Source organism: Budorcas taxicolor, chromosome 2 (genome assembly GCF_023091745.1).
Source record: "Budorcas taxicolor isolate Tak-1 chromosome 2, Takin1.1, whole genome shotgun sequence".
Lineage (NCBI taxonomy): Eukaryota > Metazoa > Chordata > Mammalia > Artiodactyla > Bovidae > Budorcas > Budorcas taxicolor.
The window spans coordinates 39099260-39125809 of record NC_068911.1 but is presented as its reverse complement, the minus strand read 5'-3'; the positions used below and the strand labels follow the sequence as shown (position 1 = coordinate 39125809).

Sequence of the window (26550 nt, the reverse complement as noted above, 5' to 3'; positions counted from 1 at the left end):
GGGGCTTCTGTCCTCAGATCACTCCTCTGCCCTCCTGTGTGCCCCGTGAAGGGTAGCTCTCCCAGGTTATGAAGGCCTCCATTGTGTTTGGGGCGAGGAGAGAAGCTATGCCCACTTTTATCCCCCACTGAGGCCCCAAGTGGCCCCACGTGGCGGTCAGCCGGGGCCAGTGGAGCTGAGCTGAGCTGGGCCAGGCCAGCGGGAGTGGGATCTGGGGGGAAGCCCCGGCCCTGAGGCATGGACGGACCTGCAGCCTCCCCCAAGTACTGCCCGGGGCAGGGGTGGCCTCATGGGGCCCAGCTGGGGTGGCGGCTGACAGAGCGGGGTGTCTTCCAGGAAACTGTTTGAACGGGTGAAATGCATGTCCTGTGACCGGCCCGTGGAGATGATGACCAGCCCGTGAGTACTAGGGGGGTGGTCGGGGACGGAAACATCCATGTACACCGTTGTGTGCACACGATCCCATTAGCTCCCGACCTGGGCCGTACTGTGCCCCTCCCTTCCCCAGTCCCATCTGCTGCCCGCTGTGTCCGGGAACAGGGTGGACTCCAGAGGAAAAGGCTAAGAGGAAACTCAGGGAAAGCTGAACCTTGGAGGACTGCACGTGTTTTTCTAGTCTAATACTTTATGTACTGAGGTGAAATTCACATACAAAATCAGCCATTGTAAAGTGGAAAACTCAGTGGCGTTTAGTGCACGTGTGTGCATGCTAAGTGGCTTCAGTCGTGTCCGATTTGCGACCCTATGGACTATAACTGCTAAGGTCTTCTGTCCATGGGATTTTCTAGGCAGGAATACTGGAGTGGGTTACCATGCCCTCCTCCAGAGGGTCTTCCCAACCCAGGGATCTAACCCTGGTCTCTTATGTCTCCTGCATTGGTAGGCGGGTTCTCTACCACTAGCGCCACCTGGCAAACCCCAAATGAAAGTGTGAGTCTCTCAGTTGTGTCTGACTCTGTGACCACATGGACTGTAGCCCGCCAGGCTCCTCTATCCATCGAATTCTACAGGCAAGAATACTGGAGTGGGTAGCCATTCCCTTCTCCAGGGAATCTTCCTGCCCCAGGGATCAAACTGGGGTCTCCTGCATTGCAGGAGGATTCTTTACCATCTGAGCCACCAGGGAAGCCCATTCACCTCAAACTCCAAAATATTTTCCTCTCCCCACCACTCAGATCAAGATGTAGAACAGTTCCAGCTCCTCAGAAGGCTGATGCTTTAATTTTTTGTAATGAGGTCAAATACACATAATATAAATTAACCGTTTTAAAGTGAACAGTTCAGGGACTTCCCTGGCTATCCAGTGGTTAAAATTCCTTACTTCCATTACGGGGAAGGGTCACAAATTTGATCCCAGATCGAGGAATTAAGATCCCACATGCTGGGTGCTGTGGCCTAAAAAAAAGAAAAAGAAAGTGAACAATTCAGGGACATTTAGTACATTGACAGTATGGCCCAACCGCAAAAGGAAACCCCATGCCCATCAGCAGTCACTCTCCATTCTCCTCCGCCGAGCCCATGGCACCCTCCAACCCACGTCCCATTTCTAGGACTCACCCGTTCTGAGTTTTCCTTTTATCATCAGAACATTTGTTCTCAATGACCTACAAAGAGGATGGTGGCCCCACGCTGTGGATCTTTCTGGAGGAAAGGCCACGTTTGAGGGCGGGCTTCCAGGAGAAGGTGGGAGCTGGGACCTCTGCTGGCCACGTGCGCCCCCCCACTTTGCTCTTGTCCCACAGGCAACTCATCACCATTCGCAACACCCACGTGCTGCCATGGCTGCGGCCGGCCAGCGCGAACAGCTATGAGTACCTGCAGCGCCAACAGATGAGGTGAGCAGGTGGGGGTCCGGGAGCAAACTGCAGTCCCGAGACTCAAAGACTGCCCAGGGCACCACAGCTATCTGTGAGGGACGCTGTCCCGGGCAGTGGGGCTGCAGATGGGCACGTGAGGTGCTCACGGGGAGAGGAACGAACAGGTTATCAGGCGTCTGTCGTGGACCAAGAACTCTTAGGGGAGGGAGGGTCTCAAACCTCACACGCCCCTGTGAGCGAGGTTGATAGACCGGCTTCCTGCTGGGAGAAGTAAGTCATGACCCCCTGGGGTCCTCGGGGGCCTTACCGTGACCGGGCAGGCTCTGTGCCGAGTGCTCTGACAGCGCGGACCTCATTGAAACCTTACACTTTCTCTTTGAGGTCATTCTGCTATCATCCTATTTCACAGTTGAAGAAACTGAGGCTCAGAGAGTTTCAGCAACTGGCCTGAGGCACAGCTAGCACATGGCAGGCCTGGTGCCTCAACCTTCATGTTTCTCTGCCCCCCGGCCGGCCCCCTATCCCCAGCCCGCTCCTCAGCCCCTGATCCCCCATGGCTTCATGAGTGCTTCCGACACCCGGGCCCCTAGGCTCGAGGGTGGGGAGTGATAGCTGAACAGCAGCCACGGCCACGTGAAGGTGAGGGGCCTGGGGGCCTGTGCCTGATGCCCCCCTCCCTCGATTGACTCTCTTTTGAGATGAGAGGTTAAGAGGACACGAGGTTAAGAGGTTAAGTGGTCCAGTGATTAAGGCTTAGCCCTTCCAGTGCCGGGGGCTTGGGTTTGATTCCTTGGTCTGGGAACTAAGATCCCACCTGCCCCACGGTGTGATCAAAAAAAAAAAGAGAGAGACAGAGGTTAAGAGCCTGCTCTTGGCAGGCCAGACCAGGGTCCCAGGTCTGGGGAAACACAGCTCTCAATTTCTGCTCTCTGCCCCAACGGTATCTGTCTGTCCAGAGTTCCCCGGCTACTGGCCAGGCCCTGGGACCCAACCTGAGGCTCCTCTGGGGCGTAGGTGCCTCCATGTGGCTGCTGACCCCCCTGTCCTGCCTCCAGGGAACAACAGCAGCTGCAGAAACTCCAGAACCTTGGAGCCCCTGAGATGAGCCTGGACTCATTGGGCCCCCCGCAGGACTGGGGTGACGGCCCCAGAAACAACGCCAACCTCGAGTTCAAGCCATATGGCTTGTCGACTCTCTACCCCTACGGGGACCCTGAGTTGTTGGACTATGACTCTGTGAGTCAAGCCACAGCCCCTGGAAGTGGGCAACCCTCGGGGAGGCGGGCCCTGGTGCCCCTATGGACACTCCCTGACTTGGGGCTTGGGCTGCCTTAACCAGGCCGAGGTGGACCTCCTAGGAGTGGATGGGGTCCTGTACAAGGGCCGAATGATGAGCAAGGACAAGGTTCGGCCACTGACCAGCGCGGAGAAGGAGCTGGCAGGTGAGGAACGTCAGCCTGCCTGGGCACCCCTGCCTGGGGTCTGCCTTTGCTGGGCAGCGTGAGGCCCCATGTGAGGCAGGTGGGACCCAGAGCTGGCAACACCTGTGACGGGGGCTCCTCACACAGCCACTGGCAAACGTGGCTCTGTGTGCCAGGCGCAGTACTGGGGAGCAGCTGGGGAGGGGCACCAGAGGGCCTCCCTGGAGTGCTGGGCGCGACAGGAGAGTTGTGACAAGGAACCCTGGTCCAAGAGAGAGGTCCCGGGCTGCTGTCCTGAGGCCTCTGAAAAGGCAAGAGGGCTTCGCTGGATGAAGGAATCAGCTGGGAGGAGAGTGCTCTGGGGAGGGGGTGGGGGCAATAGCTGGTGCAAAGGCGCTGTGCTGGGTGCGAGGCAGGCCCGGCTGGGAACTCAGGAAGGTGAGTCTACCTGGGCCGGGGTCGGGGTGACGAGGAGGAGACAAGGACAGGCCGGGAGGCCCGTGTCCCGACTGTCACAGGTCGGGGAGGGCTGGGCCCAAGGAAGATGGGGAATGAGTCACTCCGCTTGCTGCACCATCGTGGCTCCGGCTCCAGCTGGCTCCGGCTGGGGACCCCAGGGACTCAGCTCCAGCACTGGGCCGGAAGCACCCAAAGGGGCACCTTCTCTGTGCCTTTGAGGTTCCCCCTTCTGGGAAGAGGGGCTCCACACACTGCCCTAGTGGGGTTGGTCCAGGAGCCACAGAGTCCCAGCCGTGGTGTCCCCCATCACCCCCTTTGCCTCCACTGACTTGAGAACAAGCATGAGACGCCTAAGCCCTGGTGTGTAGGAGAAGATGGCCTGCTTTAGTGCCCTGGGACTGCGACAGACGACCACCAGCGGGGCGCCTGGAGAGGACAGCAGTGAGCTCTCTCAGTTCAGGAGGCCAGACATCCCAAATCAAGGTGTGGGCAGGGCCGTGCGCCCTCCTAAGGCCGCAGTGGAGGAGCCCTCCTGCCTCTTCCGGCTTCTGGGGGCCCCAGGCATTACTGGGATCGTGGCTGCATCACTCCCATCTCTGCCTCCGTCTTTGAGTGGCTTCTCCCCATGTCTCTTCCTCTCTGTCTCTTAACTCAGATGGCCTCACCTCAAGAAGTGTGTGTGTGCTCAGTTGCTCAGTCATGTCTGTCCGACTCTTTGCAACCCTCTCCAGGCTCCTCTGTCCATGGGATTTTCCAGGCAAGAATACTGGAGTGGGTTGCCATTTCCTCCTCCCATCTCAGGATCCTTCACTTATTTACATCTGCAGGAACCTTTTCTTCAAACAAGGTCACATTCACAAGTTCCGGGGGCCATGTCTTTTGGGGGGTTGCCATTCAACCCACCGCAGGCCCCTGCCCTGATCCAGCGGGGCAGGACACCATCTCAAGCCCTGTATTCCCCCAGAGCATGCATGTCACCCTTGCAGTGTTAACAGCTCCATGTGGACAAGGTTTGGCTGCTCCAGGCCCCAGGGGAGGGAAAGAGACTATCGGAAAGAGACTCAGGCCAGGCCTCTAGGACCACCAGGCAGGATGACAGCAATGGTGGCAAACACTGAATGGGCTCAACTTCTTTCTTTTTAAAAATATTTTTATTCTTTTTGGTCACGACACATGGCATGCAGGATCTTAGTTTCCTGACCATGGATCAAACCCACGCTTCCTGCAGTGGAAGCGCAGAGTCTTAACCACTGACCTGCCAGAGAAGTCTGTAATGAATCCAACTCCTTGCCACGCCCTGCACTGCCTCCTTTCACCCTGCAAGAGCCGCGGGGGCATTGCACAAACGAGCGGGTGAGGGCTGCTTGCCTCGAGTGCGCCTTTGGTGGAGGGGCCAGGTTGACATACAGACCCCACCCTCGTCCCCCGTCATTGGTCAGACAGCGACCCCCTCCACCCAGCTCCCCCAGACTGTCACCCGGAGCAAGGGGCTTTTCTCCCCAGCATGTGTTCTCCTCCAGTTCCACGCAACAAAGCAGGACTGAACCAGGACACCTCATTGCTTTATCCTGCTTGGGAGCCACAAAGTCTAACTGGCAATTGTGATCACTTTAAATCCTGCCTGTGGCTGGATTTTTTGACCAGGTTGTCTTCTTGCTCGTTTGTTACTTGAAAGAATATTTGGGCATGCTAAGTCGCTTCAGTCTTGTCTAACTGTGCGACGCTATGGACTGTATGTAGCCCGCCAGAGTCCTCTGTCCATGGGACTCTACAGGCAGGAATACTGGAGTGGGTTGCCAGGTCCTCCTCCAGGGGATATCCCGACCCAGGATCAAATCTGTGTCTCTTACATCTCCTGCATTAGCAGGCAGGTTCTGTACCACTAGCGCCACCTGGGAAGCCCAATCCAAGACACACCCATTATCTAAACCTAAACTAGCTGATTCGAACCCTGACCAGGTCCAGCCTGGTCTCATGCGTCCATCTGTCCTTTGCCCGCAGGGCCACTGAGGGCCGTCCCGCCAGCCTGTGCCCTCCCCTCCGATGCCCACATTGTGGCCAGGATCTCAGGCAGGCCAGAGGAACCCCGGGTGCCTGGTGAACAGTGCCCCCAGCAGGAGGCTGGACTTCCAGAGAAATCTCAGTGCAGGGAGGGCTGAGAACAGGCAGGGCTGAGGTAGGCAGAGGCGTCCGGGTCACAGACGGAGGCGGAGGCGCCTCACCAGTCTGGCTGCCGTCCTTACCAGCCCTGGGTGAGTGGCCGTCGGTGACCCCTCCCCACCCCCTCATCCTTCCAGCACCTTCGCTCTCACGGCCTCTTTTCCCTGCACGTTCCCACCTCATGCACTGGCCTCTGGTCTGGGAGGCCGGCCATGGAGATGCTTGGCTGGACCCCCATCCAGAAAGGGTGAAGGATGGAGCCAGACCCCAAAGGCCATGTATTGTGCGACGCCCTCCTATGAAGTGTCCAGAACAGGCAGGTCGCGAGACGGAAAGCAGGTTCGTGGTCGCCAGAGCTCAGGGGAGGGGAGAACGGGGGTGACTGGCTCGTGGGTACCAACCTCTTTTGGGGGTGATGAGATGTTCGAGAACTGGCTGGGTATGGCGGCCACACAGTCTTGTGAATGAACTTGATGCTACCGAAGTGTTCACTTTGAATAATTAATTTTATGTGAATTTTACCTCAAAAAAGGGCTTCCCAGGTAGTGTTAGTGGTAAAGAACCCACCTGCAGTGCAGGAGACCTAAGAGACGTGGGTTTGATCCCTGGGTCTGAAAGATGCCCTGGAGGAGGAAACGGCAACCCACTCCAGTATTCTTGCCTGGAGAATCCCATGGTCAGAGGCGCCTGGTGGGCTATAGTCCATGGGGTTGCAAAGATTTGGACACAACTGAAGTGACTTAGCACGCACATACCTTTAAAAAAAAAGTGCACACAGAGAAGATGAAGGACAGGGAGGTGGAGTGGGGCACTCTGGTGGCCGGCCCTGGTGGGAGTCGCTGAGAACTGGCAGCCTGCATCTGTCTACGCTAGAATAAGGGCTCTCTCCTCCCTGCCCTTGAGTTACTTTCAAAAAGGGCTTTCCTAACACCTCTGCCTCCAAGGGGAGGCGGGGAGGGAGGAAGGGGCTTCCCTGCATGAGTAAGAGGGGGTTGGGTGTGTTAAGAGGTGGGGTAGGGGTAGCAGGCAAGTCCCATCGGAGTGAAGGGCCTTTGCGGGCGCCAGAGGACGGGATGTGGGCCTCCAGGTGGGCAGAGCCCTGGGGGCGCTCCCATCCATGCCTGTCTCTTCCCCTTTCTTCTCTGCTAAGCTGTGAAGGTCCCACATCCCCCGGCCCGCAGCCCACATGAGGGTGCCCGCCCGAGCGCCCTATTTGGTGCCATCTCCTCTGGTGAGTAGCTGTCCCCCAATTCCCTGGCCCAGCTGGGATTCCAGTACCGTGTCTGGGCCCCCATTTCCAGCCTCAGGCTCTCCGGCTCCACCTCACCCATCTCTCCCCTGCCCAGACCCGGAGGTCCAGAGACGGTCCCTCGAGCAACCGCCTCCTGGCACCCAGTGCCCTGAGCAGGGGCTCCCAGCCATCCAGGGCTCCAGCTTCACCCTCCAGCCAGGTCTCCTGGTCCAGGCGCCATCCCTGGGGCCCAGGGCTGGTGTCTGTATTCCCGGAGTCCAGCCAGCTGCAGGGCTGGGATAAAGGTGCCCATTCATTGCTTTTGGGCTTCTCCGCTGGGGGCCCGAGAGCCGAGTCGGGGCTGTGCAGCTGAGGTCACCACTCCTCAGGTCTCATCACCAACCTGAGCACGTTTTGCAGCACACAGAACACTTCCTCCCCTCTCACCTCACGCAGTCTTTATCTACTGTCCCGGCTGGGGACGCCGCTACAGCAGGGGAGCCGAGGCACAGCAACCTTGAACTGGGGAATCCCGGCCTCCAAGCCCCGTTCTCTCTGGGCTGCCCTGCTCCTCGTCCTCGTCCACCTCTGGTTTCATCTATCTTGGATGAATAGATGAAATTATCCATCCCCCAGGATGGATACTCCTGCCCCAACCCAGGAAGTGTCAGATGCCTGGGCTGGGTGATTAGAGGTGAACACTTTCAGTCTTGGGGATTCTCTTTTCCTTAATGGGGATGGCCCCGTCGGACCAGCCTCTCTCCAGAATGTTCTTGGGACACATCGTGGGTCTCTCCTGCCCCTCCTGCCCCCCGCAGCCGTGCCCCCCCGCGCCAGCATGGGCTCAGCCACCTCGGGCCCTCCACCAACGATGCCTGCTCCGCCTCCGTCTCTCCTGCCCATGCTGCTGCTGCCACCGCTGACGCCATCTCTGCAGGACCCCCAGCCGGCCCCAGGGGCTGCCAGGCACCCACGGTCCCTGCGCCTTGAGTCCCGAGCCAGCCTGCAGTCCGCCAAGGAGCCCAGCAACCCGTGAGCCCTGCGCCCACCCCCTCCCCTCCAGCATCTCCACCCTCCCCTGCAAGGCAGAGACACTGCCCTGGGCAAGGTGTGGGGGTCCTGGGCTTAAGGGAGGGGTCTCCACGAGGGACTCATTTTGACCCAGTAGCTGCTTGTAACTTGCCTGTGGATACACACAACACAATCCATCTCATGCTACATTTCATGGAGAACACAGCATTCTTGCTAGACTGAATTTTCCACTAAAACAATTTAATTCCTTGACCCATTTTCAATACAGCACAGTTACAGTGGTTTTAAAAAACAATCACTTTCCTTTTTATTTTGCTGAAATGGTTTCATCAGAATGCGTTCCAATCACAGCCAATACCGCTGTCCATTTTCTTTAGCGAGCGTTATTTCTACCAGGACCGGCTTTCTCATGGGAACCAGATTTTACTGCATGCTTTTTTACTATCTGTTGATTGTTTCCACCAGTAATCACTGTTATGAGTTGGGTATTTAAAGAATCTGATTGTTTGTATTTACTTCTGGCTAATCCACGAGGCACTTGGAGCAAAAGCCCTGGAATCCTCCAGGACCGCTCCATCCTGTTTGGCGTCTTGCTGGTTCTTTGGGTCACGTGCTCACTGTCTGTGTGCTTGGTGGACTGACCAGCAAAGCATGCTCACCTGGGGTTCTGTGACTGGCCCCCAGGACGAAGAGCAGAGCGCTCATACCTGCCTGGTGGGTCCCTCAGCCCGTGTGGTTTCTGCCCCTGGGATGGTTTTGTGAGTGTGTGACCACACCATAGGGCTTGGGAAATCTTAGTTACCGGACCAGGGATCGAACCCCTGCCCCCCTGCATCTGACGCACAGAGTCTTAACCACTGGACCACCAGGGAAGTACCTGGATGGTTTATCAGTCCCCCTTCTCCCTCTTGGGCTTCCCTGGTGGTTCAGCAGTAAAGATTCCACCTGTGAGTCAGGAGATGTACGAGACACAAGTTCGATGCCTGGTTGGGAAGATCCCCTGCAGGAGGGCACGGCAACCCACTCTAGTATTCTTGCCTGGAGAATCCCATGGACAGAGGAGCCTGGCGGGCTACAGTCCAGAGGGTCGCACAGAGTCGGACGCGACTGAAGTGACTGAGCACACACGCTTCTTCCTCTCAGTTTGGTTGTTTCTCCCTTTCCACCCCTAGGTTGTCCAGTTGCACCCTCTACCCTTTGTATGCTTCCTGACACTTCTGTCACATTCCACAAAGACTAAAAAAAAGCTTCCTTCTGCCTGGTTTTGGGGCACACCTCCCCCTAGCATCCACCAGAGGTCCCTGGGGTGGTGGAGTGAGTCAGGGAGTTGGGTGGGGGGCAGCGAGCTGCCCTGGGGATCCACCCTGGGGTCGTCAGGGTGCTGGCATGGCAGAGGATCCTCTGGACCAGTGGCCAAAGGTGTCCTGGCTGCTGAGTGCCTACCCCCCCACCCCCAGTGGTCCCCCAGCCCTGCCTCCCCTCCCACGCACCCCCTCCTGGACCTGACTTCTCTTTTCTTTCTCCGAGGACTGCGTCCAAATGAAGCCGAGCGCTTCCTGAGCCCCGTGACCTACGCCGCCTTGGGGGATACCAGCCAGTGCAGCCCTGGACCCACCCCCATAGCAGAGATGAGTATTTTTATCAGCTTCTCCCCAGAATAAAACCTTTTACTTTTCTGACTCTGGATGAGGGTGACTGGCCCCATGCCCTCTGCCGCAGCTGGCCTTGCCCGTCCCACATGGGTGGGTGGGCCTGTCAGCCCTGCTCTGGCCACCACCCCACTGGGGCTGAGTCTCCAGAGAGAATCATGACAAACCTCCCCTGCCCCATCACACATGCCCCCGTGGCACAGTGCCCTGTGCAGTCCTGGCTCTGAGTGGTGGGCACAGCAGGGCCCCAGGGCAGAAGCCATGGTGTGACCTACCCAGGCTCACACGATAAGGCCTCAGCTCTCTGGCCACCTGCCCAGGAGGCCGTGGTTCCTGGGTGCTGGACACCAGTGTGAGGAGTCCAACTTCCAACACCTCTCCCCTGTGGCCTGGGCTTGGGCCAGAGGAGAGGTAGGGGCCCCAGGGAAGCACCCAAGTCAGATGTGGTCAGGCTTGTCTTCTGCCGCCTCGACCTGTGGGGACTCACAGCAGCCAAGCCCTGCTCTCTCAGCCCCTGGTAGCTGCCTTCCAGCCTGTTTTTTTGATTTACGGATGGAGTCAGTGCTTGAGTGGGCTCCTGCAGCCCAGGGGTGGAGGGGTGAGCCATGTAGGGCCCTGGGTAACTGTTTGCCCAGGGACAGGTCTCCTGGCTGCTTGGGAAGGAGGAGGACGGTGAGGCCCCTGCAGCCAGCCAGGAGCAGTCTTGAAGATGACAGTTCTGTCCCCCGTGGGGGCTGGTGGGGAAGCCAGCCTTTGGCCTCATTGCAGGCGGGAGCTGGAGGCAGAATCCTTGCTAAGGAGAAGGGCAGAAACCCCCTTGTCCTATTCCAGCCCCCGGGGGCAGGGGACCTGCTGGCCTTGGCACATGGGAGGGCGGTGCTGCACCTCCTCCTTGGCGGGGGGGGGCGGTGCTCACCAGGGTGCCCACCCCCAGCAGGGGAAGGTGCTTGGGGAGTGTGTGAAACTGGGGGTGGGGTCAGTAGAGGGGGCACTTTTGAAGGCCCTGTGCCCCACCTCCTCCTCTGCTGGGGGACCACAGTTCCTGGCTGGGCCAGACTGGACAAGGAGGAGCGTGACCAACTGTCCTGGTCTGCCTTCGAGTGAAGGGGGATCCCTGGAACTTTCCGTTTTAAGGCTCAGATGAGGGGATTCCCTGGTGGGCCAGTGGTTAGGACTGCAGGCTTTCACTGCCGGAAGCCTGGGTTCAATCCCTAGTTGGGGAACTTAAGATCCCACAAGCCATGTGGTGCAGCCAAAAAAAAAAAAAAATCTTTATAAAAACATTTGCTAGGTTTCAATATTCCAGGAATGCGAATTCCCTATAATGGCTATTTTGATGGTGTTGTTGCTGTGAAAAAAGCACATTAAAACTTGCCTCCCTGGAGGTCCAGTGGTTAGGACTCTAGGCTTTCACTGCCAAAGATTCCAGGTTCAATCCCTGGTCGGGGAACTAAGATCCCCAAAGCCTTGAGGTGCAGCCAAAAGAAAAAAGACTGAGATGAATCAGCCCTGTGGAGAGGGAGGTACGTGGGCTGGCCTGGCATGAGAGGCACAGATGAGATGGCTCTGGCCAAGCAGAGGATCCTACCTCAGGGTGTTGCATGGTGACTGCTCTGCACCCCAGACTCAGCCCCACAACCCACCAATGCAAATGAAAGGGTCACTGAAGGTTCTCTTCCTTTCAAAGACCACAGACTCATTAACCCTAAGGTATGCACAACCGACGACAGCAAACGTGTGTCCCAAACAAGATGGTTTGCCTTGGAAAAGGCACCACCAGGACCCCGCTTTGTGGCTCAGCTGGTAAAGAATCCGCCTGCAATGTGGGAGACCTGGGTTTGACCCCTGCGTTGGGAAGATTCCCTGGAGAAGGGAAAGGCTACCCACTCCAGTGTTCTGGCCTGAAGAATTCTATGGACTGTATAGTCCATGGGGCCGCAAAGAGTCAGACATGGCTGAGGGATTTTCACTTTCAGGACCCCAAAGCAGGCCGCCAGGGGCACCGGAGGGAAGGCCTTCTGTGCAGGGACGTCTTAGGGGCACATGGGTCTCCCTGGCACCACTCCCTTGGCTGGCTTGAGCCCCGACTTTGCATGGATTCGAGAGCTCTAGGCAGAGACCCTCCAAACACACACAACCTCCAGAGAAGGGCTTCTCTTCTCTCTCCCCTTTCTTTTGCTCTCAACTTTTCCTAGATCCATAGAAAATGAGCCCCCCCCCCCCCCGCCAATATTTGCACCTCATATTTCCCAGGAGATGAGAAATGGCCAGAAAGCTGACCAGAACTCTGCCAGAAGGCTCCTGGTGCCTCATGCTGGGCTGCCGACAGGTCTCAGCCATCCAGGGAATGGGCCCTCCCCCACCCTCCCCAGCAGGACCCAGCACCCTTACACTTCTAAAAGAGCTGCGTTCTTCTAAGACTTACTTGAAATACATATATTTCCCAAACATCAACTGTGGCTAAGCAACCGGAGACCTTTCCAAATGCAGGAACTGGAAATAGCCCTTGCCTCAAAAGATCTCCTTTTGGCCAACCCAGGCGGCCTCCATGACGCAGACACCAGGAGGAACTGGAGTCAAAGCCCTCATCTGTCCTCAGAGGAGTCCGGCTATGAAAAGACCCTCAGAGACCTCCAGGGCCACAGCGGCCCCGGCCAGCTGCCAGGCTGGGGGTGGGCAGTCTCAGGAGCCGCGTGGTTTTCTGCTTCGGCCACAGTGTTCTCAGGAGCCTTGAGTGTCTGCCTCCATCCAGGGGAATCTCAGAACAAGCCCTTCTCTTCACAGCTCTGAAGGAGGCACCCTGCCTGCCCGCAGAAAGCGTTTCGAGCCTCCCTTCACCCCTCTGGGCCCCCCTCGCCCCACAGAGCAGGACATCTACTTTCACAGATGCTCCTGGGGAAGAGCAAATCTCCTTTAGAGACGCCAGCTGACTTGAGGTGTGAGGCAGATGCAGCCGTGGTGGCCAGAGGAGTGGCTGGCCAGCCAGGGTCAGGCTGGGAGGCCTCCCGCCGTGACGGGTCAGCTTCAACCAGCTGTGGCCTTAAGGGAACTTGGGCCAGATGTGACAAACGTCCAAGGCAAGCCGGAAGTGGAGCTCTTCATGTAAACTGATTTCAAGAGTGCTGGCCAACGAATCGAGCCCAGCGGCACACACCAGGGGCCTCCAAGTCTGAGAACCCTTAAGATAGCCATGCCCGATCATTTAACGGGCTTCCCAGGAGGCGCTATTGATGAAGAACCTGCCTACCAATGCAGGAGACGTGAGCGACGCGGGTTTGATCCCTGAGTTGAAAGATCCCCTGGAGGAAGACACGGCAACCCATGGCAACGCCAGTATTCTTGCCTGGAGAATCCCATGGACAGAGGAGCCTGCTGGGCTAGAGTCCATGGGGTCACAGAGTCGGACACGACTGAAGTGACTTTGCATGCACGCACAATCGTTGAACCACAGGGCCCACCCACATCAAGTCACATGGGGAGGCTAGGCCTCCATGCCCATCTGCAGTCGTATCCCCTCTTCAGAAAGGAGAGCTCCAATCACATTCTTCCCAGGAACCTCTGGGATGCAAATGGTGTTTTCAGAGTGGAATTTTTGGAAACAAAGTGATGGAGCTCAAGTCTGGTGATCAGGTGGGTGGTGATGAAGCCCAGAAGCTGGTCTTCATGTGTTGTTGAGGCGGTTCCAGGAAGTGCCAAAACAGACAGCTAAGAGTGGCTGTAAATGTGACTGTTCTGTTCGTACCTCATCTTTGCATTTTAGCCAGTTTACACTTGAACATGTGGTGGGAGGTGGTTATTGACTCCTCCGTCTTGCTTCTGAGCCTCCAGGCTTGGGGAAGTTGAAGTTCCAGGGTCCGTGTTGCCCTTGGGTTCTGTCCAGAGTGCTTGACATCTATGTGGGCCCGCCTCTGCCTCCCCTCGCATTTCCCACCCCCTTTTGTAGAACTTTGCCTGTCTGGGAGGTGCTCAGCGGAATAAGAGGGAGGGTGTGTGGGGGGCTTCCAGCACACCTGGCAGGGTCCGGGCACTGGTGGAAAGCTCCAGCCCCACCCTCCGCTCCCTCCTGCTCTGGTTCCCACTGTGCCCAGGGCCCTTGTTAGAAATCAGATTCCTGGGCCCTCCTCCTCAAGCGCCCAGGGAACACTTGTGCTCTACAGGCCGGAGGGTCACGAGTCTAGTGGGCTCCCGCTTTCCACGAGGGGCTTGTGTTCCAGCAGTCATCACCTGGAAGCTGCTTCAAGTGTTCTTGACATGAAGCTATGACATAAGTGAAGTGCCGTAGTTTACCCTTTAGAAGTGTATGACTGAGTGGTTTTTAGTACATTCACAAGTTGATTACTAATGCCCTGGGGAATGTTTAAAACTGTATTGGTCTCCCACCCCAAAGACCAATGCTGTGGGACCCCAGGGCGCTACCCGGAGGCCCTGCGGCTCTCCACTGGGGCGACTTTGCCTGCAGACACTAGTCCTAACTGGGCGTTGCTACTAGTTCGGACTCATGGAAGCGGGTCAGGGCTGCTGCACAGGACGCCCCAGTGTCTGGACTGTCCACGCTGGAAAAGCTGCATCTACAGGAATCTGAAGTTCTTCCAGGACCTCCTCCTGGGGCCTCTAGGCCCAGCCCCTGGGGGCCTCTGGAGGCAGAAGTGGGCTTGGTCAGGTTGGGATTCTCACCCTTGAATGTCCACAGGGCGCGTGAGGATCCTGTTTGAAGCAGATTCTGATTCAGGAGGTCTGGGCTGGGGTTAGAGGTCATTTTGCATCTCTGACAAGCTCCCACGGGACCCAGCTGGTCTGGTGACACTTCTGAGTGAGGGTGCAATTCCCATGGGCCCCCCCGAGGCCAGCCTGGGGTGGAGAGCCTGAGTACACGTTCTGGACCTTGCACCCTCACATGTGCTCCAGTGGGTAAGGCCACCTCAGTCATCTGCCCACTGGGGAGCTCACACTGACTCCCAGAAGCACTTCCTTGCCTCTACACGTTTTTCCTACACTCAGAAGGGGGTGTGGCAGCTTCCTGAGAACTGCTGCTGCTGTCACTTCAGTCATGTCCAACTCTGTGCAACCCCATAGATGGCAGCCCACCAGGCTCCCCCGTCCCTGGGATTCTCCAGGCAAGAACACTGGAGTGGGTTGCCATTTCCTTCTCCAATACATGAAAGTGAAAAGTGAAAGTGAGTCACTCAGTCTTGTCCGACCCTCAGTGACCTGAGAACTGTCTTCCTTCCAAAAGGATGAAAGGGCTGCAGTGAGGGTTCAGGAGCTCAGGACAGCCTCCTCTCTCTCTCCACAGGCGCCCCAGGCAGAGCTGTGCCCCCGCCCTCGAAGGCCATTATAAGGGTGGGCTTCAAGGTGAGGACATGAGCAACAGCTGCAGCAGGGGTGCTGCAGTCAGTCCTGTGATCAGTGGGGGTCTCCAGTGATTCAGAGAGGCTGTTCAGACCCAAACAGGGCAGCAATGGGCTGCATGGTGACCCCGGGGAGCAGCAGCAGAGCTGCCGCTGGCAGGTTCTGAGGCACCTGCCAGCCAGATCTTCTGGAACAGAACTCTCCACCCCCAGGCACCGTCCAATGGGCTGAGTGGGGTAGGCATCCTGACTAGGGAGTCAGGCCACTGGTGACCATCTGCGGGGGCCCATACCCCCTTACTCCCCCAAGTTCCAGCCTCACCAAGGGGTGCAAGGTCTAGGCTGCCTTCTCCCAAAGCTGCCCCAGGGACGCCCGCCCTTCCCTAGTACAGGCAGCCCAGGGCAGAGTCGTGCCCAGTTTCTCTCTTACAGGAAGAGTAGGTGCCTGCCCAGCCTGGCGTGGGAGCAGCCAGGGATCCACTGTCTGTTGCCCCTAAGTGGTTTGTCTCCTTGGCAACCGAAGGTTTGAGCTGTGGCTTGGACTCCGCCCAGCCTCATCCAGTCCCTGTTGCTGGCCCACAGGCTCTGCATCCATGTCTGCTATCTTACCACGGGGGCTGTGGCCTGCGCCTCCCCCAAGGAAGGGCCCAGCCCCACCCAGAGTGGCTGCTGGAGGTGGGGCTGAGGGTCTAGCCTGCAACTGGCCACTGGGGCCCTAAAGACAGCAAGAAAAGTCCTTGTGTGAAACCCAGGCAGACCGGAAGGCAGCTGTTAGCCCTGGAGGTCGGGATCTGTCCAGTCGGACAAGGGGAAGGGTGAGCAGACAGAGGCGGGGGTTCTGGGAACACAGAGCAGGAATTAACTTCATGGGAAAAGCCTGGGGTGGGCAGGAAGATTCCGGAGCACGTTGTGGTTGAAAAGACAGCGACAGACAGGAGCGCTGTGGAGCCAGGCGGGACTGGGGGATTGGCCTCTGCTCTGGGCTCGGCTGGCACCCTCCTCCTCCACGTGGAGCCAGCTGGCAGCAAAGCTTAGGATATGAGGCACGACCACAGAGCCTGGTGGTGGTTTGGAACTCTTTCTTCTCCTTTGTTAAAAGGGGGAAAGGAACTGGGGATGGGGTACCCCCGGGCTCTGGGGAGGCATGCAGGCAGCCCCAGCAGGCAGGCGCTGGGGGATGGGTGGGAAGAGTCCTGGAGTTTCCCACAATCCTTTTCTCTGCAGGGAAGAGCAAGGCTGGCTGCCCAGGGAGCAGGGGAGAGGCACAGGGCCCTGGGGGGAGGAGTGGCGGGCGAGGGGGGCTCACTCTAACATGCAAAGTCCAGCTGCCCCATAAACTAGGTTGCTTCTCGAAGAGGGACATACGTATAAATACACAGACACAGCTACACGCACACATGCGGAGAAGGCTCTGCGTTCCCAAGGGTGGGGATCTAGGCCCGCCGGCCCCGGGGAGCTTCAAAGCAGGAGCTGGCCCAGTCTCCCGCGTGGCGATGCTCCGCTGACCCCGCGGCCGGCGGGGCAGGGCGGGCGAGACCTCTGGGTAAGGCTGCTTGTTCTCCGAGCTTCTGTCCACCAGCACCCAGGTGACTGGAAACCGAATCCATGGAAGCCGGGCACCAAAGACCTGTGCCGCCGGGCACGTGTTTGGGCAGCCTGTGGGCTGGCTCAAGGGTCCGGTCTCTCCCCTCCAGGGCTCCGGGGAAAAGGGGTGCAGACAGAGGAGGGTGAAGGGGGCCCGCAGAGACGTCCTCTCCCCCGCCCCACGGGGTCCTGGCCTCCGGGAGGGGGGAGGGGCCTCCCTTATCTCTCGGCCTCCATGGCGGGGTGGGCCCTGGGTTCCGAGGCGGCCTGTTGGGGGGCCAGGGGCGGCCAGTCTGACGCTGGGGAAGGGGGGGCCGGAGTCCACAGGGGCGGCTGCGGCGGCTGGTGGTGCTGTGCGCCCCCTGGGGGTGAGGCCGCGGCCGGCCAGCCGGGTGCCGCGAAGCTGCCGGTGGCGGTGAGCGGGAAGTGCGGCGGCGGCGACGTGGCCGTGGCGGCCATTGGGCTGCCGCTGCCTCCGCTGTGGAAGCTCTCGGAGGCCTTGAGGCGAGAGAACATGGTGAGGGCGTCGGGGAAGTTGGGGGGCGTGGCGGGGGTGTTGGCAGGAGTGCACATCTGTGGGGGTAAGAGGGAGGGGGGTGAGTGCCCCTTCCAGAAGGGCCCCTTCCCCAGTGCACCCCACCCCTGGGTTGGTCCCCCAGTGCGGAGCTCACAGGGGAGCAGAGCGATGCCTACGTGGGCCACGCCGCCTGCCGCCCGGCTCCCAGGAGTCCCTCCCAGCGGCTCCTTCCTCAGGCCTGGGCGGCTATCCCCCACCCCCAAACTGGTAGAGTCCCGCAGGGATGCCCCTGGGGCTGCAGGGAACACTTACCATCTGGTGGTGATGGTGGCTGTAGGGGATGTTGGTCTCTTGGAAAAAGGCGCTGAGGGCCGTCTGTAGGAAAAAAGGCCCACGCTTACCCTCAGTACCCCAGTGGTCCTGGCCTGGCCTTCCTCCACTCTCGCCACCACCCAGAGAGGTGCTGTGGAGCCCTGGGCTGGTGGGCAGGGAGGACCCTCAGGACACTGCCTGCAAGCTGGCCGCCAGGTGCTTCCAGCTTACCTGGTTTCGTCACCATGAGTGACGTGAGGGCCTGTCTCATGGGGAAAGGGCTCCAGGAGACTCTGGCCCTGTGGTCACCAACTCCATGGGTGGCAAGTCCTTACTCCCTCCTGAGTTTCAGTTTCCTTGTCTATGAACCAGAGTATGGCAAAGGCACCCCGATGTTGAGAACCTGTAACCCACCGCTCCTCTCCTGGGCTAGCCAAGGGGCCTGGCCCTGCCCTGCCTCTCGGTTTCTCCTTCTGCATCAAAGGGACACTGGACTAGGAGGCTGGCAGCCTCCCTCCCTGGCAGCAGTGCTCCTGAGGTCCCCGGGCCAGGCTGGGATTAAGTAGCGTGCTCTGGGTTTCGCACTCCTATCCAGTCGCCTGAGCCTCCCACAAACTGGTGGAGCAAGAGGAAGGCTGCAGTGGGGTTCGCGCCCAGGACTGTGAGAAGCAGGTGGGGAAGGGGGTGGCAGCCACTCCTTGAGTGGCCCTGGGGGCTGGGGGGAGGGGCCCCCAGGGCGGTGGCCTCTAGCACTGGTGTGTCCTGGTTCAGCCCCTCGCAGAACAGGCATCCAGGAAAATAAGGGAACCAGCTGCTCTTGCGAAAGTGCAGGGTGAGGGAGCCCGTCAAGTATGTGAAGGGTCTGCGGGCAGCTCTGCCCTCCACGCTGCCCCCCTCGGGCTCCCCGCCCACAGCAGACAAGGGCTGTCAGCCCCCTCCCCCCCTCCCAACACACCCAGAAACCCAGCCTGGCTCCCAGGCTTACCCTAGGGGTTTTATTACTAAATTCAAATGAATTATTCTGGGAATTTCCTGCTGGAGACGCCCTACCCCAACGTCCCCAAACAGGGGTGTGGGAGCTGGGGGCGGGGGGAGAATGCCTCGGTCTCCAAGCACCTCCTTGTGACACCTCCCGGGCCAGGAGCCCCAAGGGACACCAACCCATTCCTCCCCCAGTGGCAGCTCCACAGGCAGCTACAGGCAGCTGCAGTGTGTAAGCATTCCAGGGAGAGGCGGTTGCCCTTTTCCTGCCTTCCTAGAGCACCCCCAAACTTAAAGCACACAGGTCCCCCTCCCCTAGCAGGCTTTTGTCCCCATTAACACCTGAATCACAGAGAATGTGACCCCAAAACAGGCCTCCTGCTGGGCCAGCTTTCAGCCCAAGTGACTGCCAGCTGGGGGTGGAGGCAAGGAACCCCACTCACTTCCAGGAAGACTTAAGGGTTGGATGTTCACACTCCATTTTTACCCTAAGAACCTCCCTACTAACCACGTCTCCACTTTACACATGGTGAAGCTGAGATTCGGGGAGCCCAGGACTTGTACTGTGGGGGCCATCAAAGCCCCCAGTCTGAAAGCTGTTCCTGCCCGTCCTGAGGTCAGAGTTTCCCCAGGCATTTTAATCTTCAGATACATTTTCAATTCCAGTGACCAGGGGACACCAACCCCGAGCGACTGCCGGCCTGTGCCAGGCTCTGTGGGCAGGGCTGCTTCCCACCGGACACCTGCCCGCCCAGCCCGAGGGGGGGAATGTGTATGCAGATGTGGGACTCCAGCAAACTACCATGAATGTGGTTTTGCAAGTTTTGCTACATCCAGCTCTAGGTTAGGAAGCTTCCTGCAGGGTGGGGCTGCCGTGCTGGGAAGGGGGGCTGCCCATGCACTCCCAGAGGTCAGCTCACAGCTCGCGGCCCCAGGTACCGCGAAGGAAACGGAGGCCACAGGGTGGGACCTGCCCAGAGACAGCGAGCAGTGTCCCATCTTGTGATTTGAGGACCACCCCAGGATTAGCTCTCAGGTCCCCCTGAGATCTCTGGTGGGAAAGTGAGCAAGGATTCCTTTGAGTGGACAGACCACTGCCTCCCCAGACTGTCCCAACCTTGGGGCAGGAATTATGACCTCTGTCCCACCCCCCAGGAAGCTGAACTCCACAGCCCCCAGGCTCCCTGTCCCTCCTCTGGCTGGGAGTACCTTCCCTGAGCTGGCTTCCCATCTAGAAACCAGGCTCCCCAGCCCAGGCTGGGCACAGACTCTACAGACTGAAACTGTGACCTTACACCTGTGAGGGGTGGAGCCCAAGGGGCTCTGGCCTCCTCCCTAGATACCATCCCGGGTTATTTCTGGGGCAGCTGAGTTGGGAAGGCCAGGTGGCCTTTTGGCAGCACAAGCCCTGGGCAGTAGAGCTCTATGGGTCAGGGAGGCCTGGGGAGGTGGGGGCCAGGCTGGGGCAGCCCCACCTCCCGCCCAGCTGGCCGAAAGCCACTGAACCGTGTACACCAAGCCGTGCGCTGTGCAGGCAGATTCGGCAGCCAGCACAGGAGGGCACCTGGATACGCCTCCGGAGCGGGGTACACAGATCACACCCTTAGCTGTCGTATGGGGCTCTGACACACCACCTGGATACCCGTGTGTGTACACGTCTGAGTACCGTCTGCAAAACGGTGACCTGTGCGTACACGGAGCGCATACAGCCCGCACCCGCGCCGCGGGCTGGACCGAGTGTTTACACACACAGACGCCAACATGCCCACACGTAGCGTGGCGCGTGCGTAAATACAAATGCACAAGTACGTGGACACGCGCCGCCGAGCTGCCCACCGAGCACGCAGACCTTCAGACCCACACACACCGGACGGCTCCACCCGCGGGCTCAGGGCTTCCAAGGCGGGGGCGGCGCGGGCCCAGTTCGGCTCAGGCCACGGGCGTCCTCCTTCCGGCTGCAGGGCCGACTGTCCGTCGGGGCCTCAGCGCCGCCCCGCCCTGGCCGTTACCGAACAAAAAAGGGGGTCCACGGAACCCGATCGCCCGGGGAATCTGGGCGGTGGGGGGCGGGGATTCCGGACCCGGCGAGGGCAGGCCACCCCTCCCGCCCACCCCGCGCGGGCGGCGTTTCCGGGGGCCGCGTAGTCGCGGCCGCGCTGCTGGGCCTGACCCGCACGCCGCGTGTGCGCGCCGGAGCCCGGACGCAGGGGCGCGCGGCCGCCGGGACACCGGGGCCGAGAGCGCGGGCCCGGGCCCGGCGGAGCGCGCCGCGGCACGTGTCCACACCCGCCCGCACACGCCCCACAGCACGCGCCGCCACGCGGGACGGGCACCCCGCGCCCCGGGCCACCCCAGCCGCCTACCTCGAACTGCCAGTGGGCCGCCTGCAGCAACTGCTTCGCCTGGTCGGCCGCGCAGCCGGCCGTCAGCACGAACTGGTTGATCATGACCTGGTGCTTGAGCTCGTCCATGTTCACGGACATGGCGCCGCCGCCGCCTGCCCGCTCCAGCCTCCCGCCACGGCGCTCTTCTCCGCCTCACGCGTCCACCATTAGCGAGCCGGCTCCGGCTAATACAAATATTTACTGTGCGGCTCTGACTCACCGAGCCTCGCCTCGCTCCGGGCCGCGGGCGGCATGCTGGGAGATGTAGTCCCGCGCCGCTTCCGCCGCGCTCGGCCGGGCGTGCGGGCCGGGCCGGGCCCGAGGGTGTGTCCTGAGTGTTAGGCGCCTACTTAGTGTGCAGAAGCTGGACGGGCGCGTGCCCAGGCCGTGACTGCACCGATTTGGGTGTGTGTGTGGGGGGGTGGGGGTGGGGGGAGGTGGTCAGGAGGCGGGGGCTACAGACCGTGCACGGGCGCAAACACTGGTTGTTGGCCAAGACCCCAGGATCCCGAACCCCAGTGTGGCTGGCATCCCCCGTGTTGACTAAGCGCCTTATTTTTGCACAAATCATCAACACGAGCCCGTAAGGCCCCGAAAGCCTGGCATATTCAGTTCAGTCGCTCAGCCGTGTCCGACTCTTTGCGACCCCACGGTCTACAGCATGCCAGGCCTCCCTGTCCATCAGGCGCCTACAAATACTTGTGCAGTGAATGAATGAATCTGCCCTTTAGGGTTCTACTTCGAGTCACCGCCTCCAGGGAGCCCTCCAAGCCTTCCCCAACACCCCTGGACTGGAAGCCTGCATCTCCCACTTGTGACGCTGGTCCCTCCCTCCCTGGCCCGATGCTGGACCAGGCACAGGAGGCCTGAAGAACGCTAGAGGAAGGGCTAAGGGCCGGGACTGATAGGGGAGGTCCGCGGCCTCTGGAGCTCCGAGGTACTCCTCCGCGCGACGCTCTCACTTTCCCACGCAAAATCTCGTGCGCTTGGCCGGAAATCTCGACTTTTAGTGTGCGGCCGCTAGGACCGCTCGGAGCCAGTTCCGGGGCGGCCCCCGAACTTCCATTCCCAGGATGCCCCGGTTTATTTGCATCGTTCAGTCCCGAGTGACGTCAAGTGAGTGAGGCCGCTCCTTGGCCAATGGATGGCCGCGAGGTGTTAGGACCTGGCCATATAAGGTAAACAAAGCTGGCTGCCCAATGAGGCAGCGGCGGGGGCGGGCACTGGGTAGGGGCGGGCGGGGGTGCATCACGTGGAGGGCGGGGGCGGGGCTGAAGAGCGCGGGGGCTTGGGGGGCTGCGGGCTGTGTTTACAGCTCCACACACGCCGTTTCCGGTTGAGGTCGCCGGTCGGGTGTGTGGGGAGCGGGGAGGGGGCCCAGCGTATTTGGAGCTGGGGCTCGGGGCTCCGTCGCCCCGGCTCTGATTGACCTTATTCCGGTTCCCCGCCCTGCCTGGACCCCAGTTTCATTAGTTGAGCAACTCTTCATTGGGCCCTTACTGTGTCTGACTCTCACCTGGCCCCAAGCATGCAGAGAACAAACTCTAGTAGAAGGGTTGGATGGTGCCTAGGGTGGAGTGGGGCGTGTGTCAAAAGTCCCTAGGACAGGTGTAGAATTTGCAAGTGTGGAAGGTGTCTTCAGGAAGCAGGGACAGGCCCTGGAGATGGCGGGTTAAAGGCCGTTGAGGGGTTTTGGTACATCTGATCCGTTGTCCGCGTTAGAATCACTGTGGCTGAACAGTATGGAGATCAAATGGTGGTAGAGAGGTCCAGTACTGTTCGGCGATGTTCTGGGTGTTATCTGGTTCCAGAGGAGCCATCCCTGCTTAGCGCCTTGTTGCAGAATTGGACTGAATGGAGGGCTCTGAACTTCAGTTTCCTGGTTTGTAGAAACTCCATAACTCTCCCAGGACTGCTCTGGGGCATTAATGCCTGTGGTGCTTAAAACACCGTTTCTAGCACCTCTGTGCTTCCATCTGGACAACTGTAGGGAACTCAAGCCCCATTTTAAAGATAAGGAAACTGAGTCTGGAATCCAGACCTCCTAACACTCTTGACAGTGTTCAGAGCCAGGCACCCAGTGGGCCAGCAAGGTGTGTTCCTGGCACAGGAGGGTGGGCGCTGTCCTGGCAGGGCCCACTGGGTACTTTTCTTGCTTAGAGAGGCAGTAAGTACCTCACCCTCATTTGAGCACCATTCGGGTAACTGCCCAGACTTGCCCAGCCCAGAAGGGACTTTTCCAGGCCAGCCCACTGGCTGGGGTCGGGCAGGGGGGGACAGCAGGAGCAAAGGTCACCCTTCTGCCCCCTGTGGCCCCCGCTTCTGCCCGCTGTGGCCCCCCAGCCAACTTGTTTTCCAAGGGACAGTGGGGAAGGGAAAAAACCTTGTTTTCAGCCAGGATCAGACTGGCTAGAGAGTGGACTTTGGATTTCTTAGCAGGCTCAGATGGGGCCTGACAGCTGGGGCCAGTAGATGGTGGGAGGGCGGTATAAAGGGCATTTCCGGCAGTGCCTTCTTTTTACCTGAGGTCCAGGGCGGTTGAGGCTCTTGGGAAAGTTGGCACTGCCAGTTTATGGAAGGCCCGGGATCCCAGCCTCCTTCTCTCCAAGTTCATTCTTTCAATCACCCCACAGATGTATTTATCAGACATCCATAGGGTGGCTAGAATTATTCAGGGATCGTGCACCCTCGGAATGCTTGAGAAGTATAGGGGCTTGAGGGACTTACACTCAGGCCCTGAAGTGTGGTTGGGGTCTTTCTTTGTGTTTCAAAGGACCAGATGCTGCCTAACTAAAAGTGAAAGTGACTCAGTTGTGTCCAACTCTTTGCGAATACTATAGTGGGTAGCAGTTTCCTTCTCCAGGGGATCTTCCCAATGCAGGGATCAAATGCAGGCCTCCCACGTCGCAGGCGGATTTTTTACCAGCTGAGCCACCAAAGAAGCCCAAGAAGACTGGAGTGGGGGTAGCCTATCCCTTCTCCAATGGATCTTCCTGACCCAGGAATCAAACTGAGGTCTCCTGCATTGTACGTGGATTCTTTACCAGTTGAGCTACCAGGAAATCCCTAAATAACTGAGGGGCCTTGAGATGTGGCCACCACCTGACCTCTGATCCCTGTCCCTGAACTCTCCATGCCTACTAGATTCTAGTTGCACTGGCCTTTGAGCTCATCGATCTTACTCAGCTTCTCAGGGCCGTTGCACAGGTGGTTATCCTTGCCTGGAACCTGGGCTGACCTACTCCCTCAGAGTTTGCCTGGTTGGCTCTTCCTTGTATTTCAAATCCTAGCTTAAATGTCACCTCCTCAGAGAAAGCTTCCCTGACTTCCCTAGCAATAGTAAGTCTCTCCTAGTATTTCACTGCACCTCAGGCCACTCCTCTATAGCACCCACTGCATTTTACTTATATATTTGCTCACCTTAAGTGTCTGTTTCCTCACTAGATGTTCTGTATCTGGTGGTTTCACCATTTAATCTCTATTGCCTGGCTCTTTGCCTGGCTCACTGCTTTTCATATAGTAGCTGCATGATAAATATTTGTTGAGTAAATAAATGAATCAGCCAAGAGGTTGATAGTAGAACCAGTATCAAATCAGAAAGTGCCTGTCTCCCACTGGGGCGTGGATTAGCACAGAAAAAAAATATACCTGAAGTCCAAAGCTCTATTGAGAGGAGTGTTTTAATTGATCCAATATCAGCCCCTGGAAATGACTGCCCTGGCCACAATCTGTAGGGAGGACATTCTCTTAGAATTATTTGTCAGTGGGAACATCTGGAACCACAATACGCTCCTTCCCTCCCTGCAAGCAGGGAGACCGATCAATTGAATGCTGTGTTGGTATTATCTGTTTGTGTATATATGATTGAACAGCGTTATGTGATTCAACAGAAAGAAATTTGAAGTGAAGGAAAAATGGTCGCATGGAGTGGGGGTATCTTCAGGCCCATCTAGGAGCAAGAGACAAGAAATCTGGTACTGGAGCATTCTTGCGTCTGGGTGATGGGGGCTGGGGGTGGCAGGGGAATGTGACATTACAAGGAGTGGCCTGGTTCAAATTCCAGCTTTATTACCACTTATCTACTATGCAAACTGAGTGGGATACTTCGCTTCTGCCAGTCTCTTTCCTGTTCCTGTTTCTGTTTTATTGGGAATGAAAACAGAACCTACAGCAGAGAATTCATGGATAGGGTTCAACACCAACGTCTGGCACATAGTAGCTGCTCAGTAAACAGGGTTCTTGCTTGCACGGCAGAGAGGTTAGTTAGATCAGGCTCCCTCAAGACCTGCACTCTCCCTTACAATCACAGAAGTCCTTCACTTCCTTTGACTTTTGGCTTCCCAGGCCCCATGAAAATAGGAAGGTTGGATTCTGGAGTCCTGAAAGGTGTGAAGACTCACTTTAATGTGGACAGTGGTGAATTTACCATCTAAGAATCCTAGCCAGCCTCTGTCCTCCCTAGCTCCTTTATACATATACATATAATTTATTTGTTTGGCTACGCAGGGTCTTGGTTGTGGCACACAGGATCTTTCAGTCTACCCTGAGGCATGTGTAGTGTTTTAGTTGAGGCATGCAAACTCTTGGTTGCACTATGTGGGATCCAGTTTCCTGACCAGGGATGGAACCTGGGCCCCCTGCATTGAGACCACCGCGTCTTAGGCACCAGACCACCAGAAAAGTCCCCCAGCTCCTTTCTTGGTAGAACAGGCTTGTCTTGGGAAGCCACTTTCTTCTCAGAAGAGCCGTTTCTCAACTGAAAAGTTGGTGAAAACAACAAATCCTCACTTGCCTGCTTACAGAGTTTTGCGCAAATCAAAAGCCAGGAAAGTACCTTACAACCTGTGAGGAGGCTTTAACTCTAACCCTGGTTCTTTATATTTTTAAATATTTATTCAAATGGAAAGTTGGGGAATTCCGTGGCCGTTCAGTTAGGGTCTAACCTGGATTCTTTGAACTTGGCTTAAGCACTCTTAAGCACTCTCTTCTTTGTGCTTCAGTTTCCCTGTCTCTAAAATGGGGAGAGGTTTACTGCCTCTGCGAGGGACTTGATGTCTTCAAAATAACTGTCCTGGACATGGAGACGGAGAGATGCCTTGAGTTCTGCAAAAGGTGCTTCGCTTCCCAAGTGGGCACTCCTCCAAGTAATCTTGGGTTCCACCCCCAGCTCTTCTTTGCCGGGTGGCAGGTGAGGGTCTGCCCTCTGCTGGCCGGGCCAGGAGATCAAACCCTGGGAAGTGGGGAGAACCGTGGTAGCTCAGGGAGGTATTTCAAAGAGGGAGTGAATGGAAGGCATTGGTTCCTCGAAAGGTGTACGTACGAACAAACTGTTAAAAAGCTAAAGACTTATGATGTTAGTCTCGTGCGTTGGAATGCAAAGGGCTGGATAGTTTGCAGGGTGGTTGATGGTCTCTCCCCTCTGGACTCAGGTCCATTTGGTTTGTCCTGGAGGGTTTGTCAACAACTTCGGAGAGCCCGGGCGCGGAGCTTCCTGGGAAGTGTAGTTCCCAGTCGGGCTTTCCACGCCGCCGCTCGGCCCCCACTGCTACGAGGGGACTCCATTTCCCGAGGTGCTTCGCGCCCCGGGGGGGGGGCGAAGGGCTGCCGTGGCGTCGGGCCCCGGGCCGAGCCGGGGGTGGGGGCTCCGGGAGGCCG

General features: G+C 58.2%; 2 protein-coding genes across 2 annotated transcripts in view; one reads left to right on the top strand and one right to left on the bottom strand.

Moving 5' to 3' along the window:
- The window catches only part of C2H16orf96 (chromosome 2 C16orf96 homolog), a 32937-nt gene extending 24813 nt beyond the window's left edge, over nt 1-8124 (top strand). The window contains exons 11-16 of the mRNA XM_052635925.1: nt 337-399; nt 1743-1835; nt 2873-3053; nt 3157-3259; nt 7008-7088; nt 7907-8124. Coding sequence (XP_052491885.1) covers nt 337-399; nt 1743-1835; nt 2873-3053; nt 3157-3259; nt 7008-7088; nt 7907-8124 — 739 coding nt within the window. The remainder of the gene's footprint in view (nt 1-336; nt 400-1742; nt 1836-2872; nt 3054-3156; nt 3260-7007; nt 7089-7906) is intronic.
- An 8057-nt stretch (nt 8125-16181) lies between these two features.
- UBALD1 (UBA like domain containing 1) lies at nt 16182-21123 on the bottom strand. The gene is made up of 3 exons (XM_052661854.1): nt 20875-21123; nt 17531-17593; nt 16182-17274 (listed from the first exon to the last, which is right to left on the bottom strand). The coding sequence occupies exons 1-3, from the start codon at nt 20992-20994 to the stop codon at nt 16921-16923; spliced, it is 537 nt and encodes a 178-aa protein (XP_052517814.1). The 5' UTR covers nt 20995-21123; the 3' UTR covers nt 16182-16920.
- Between the last annotated feature and the right edge of the window lie 5427 nt (nt 21124-26550).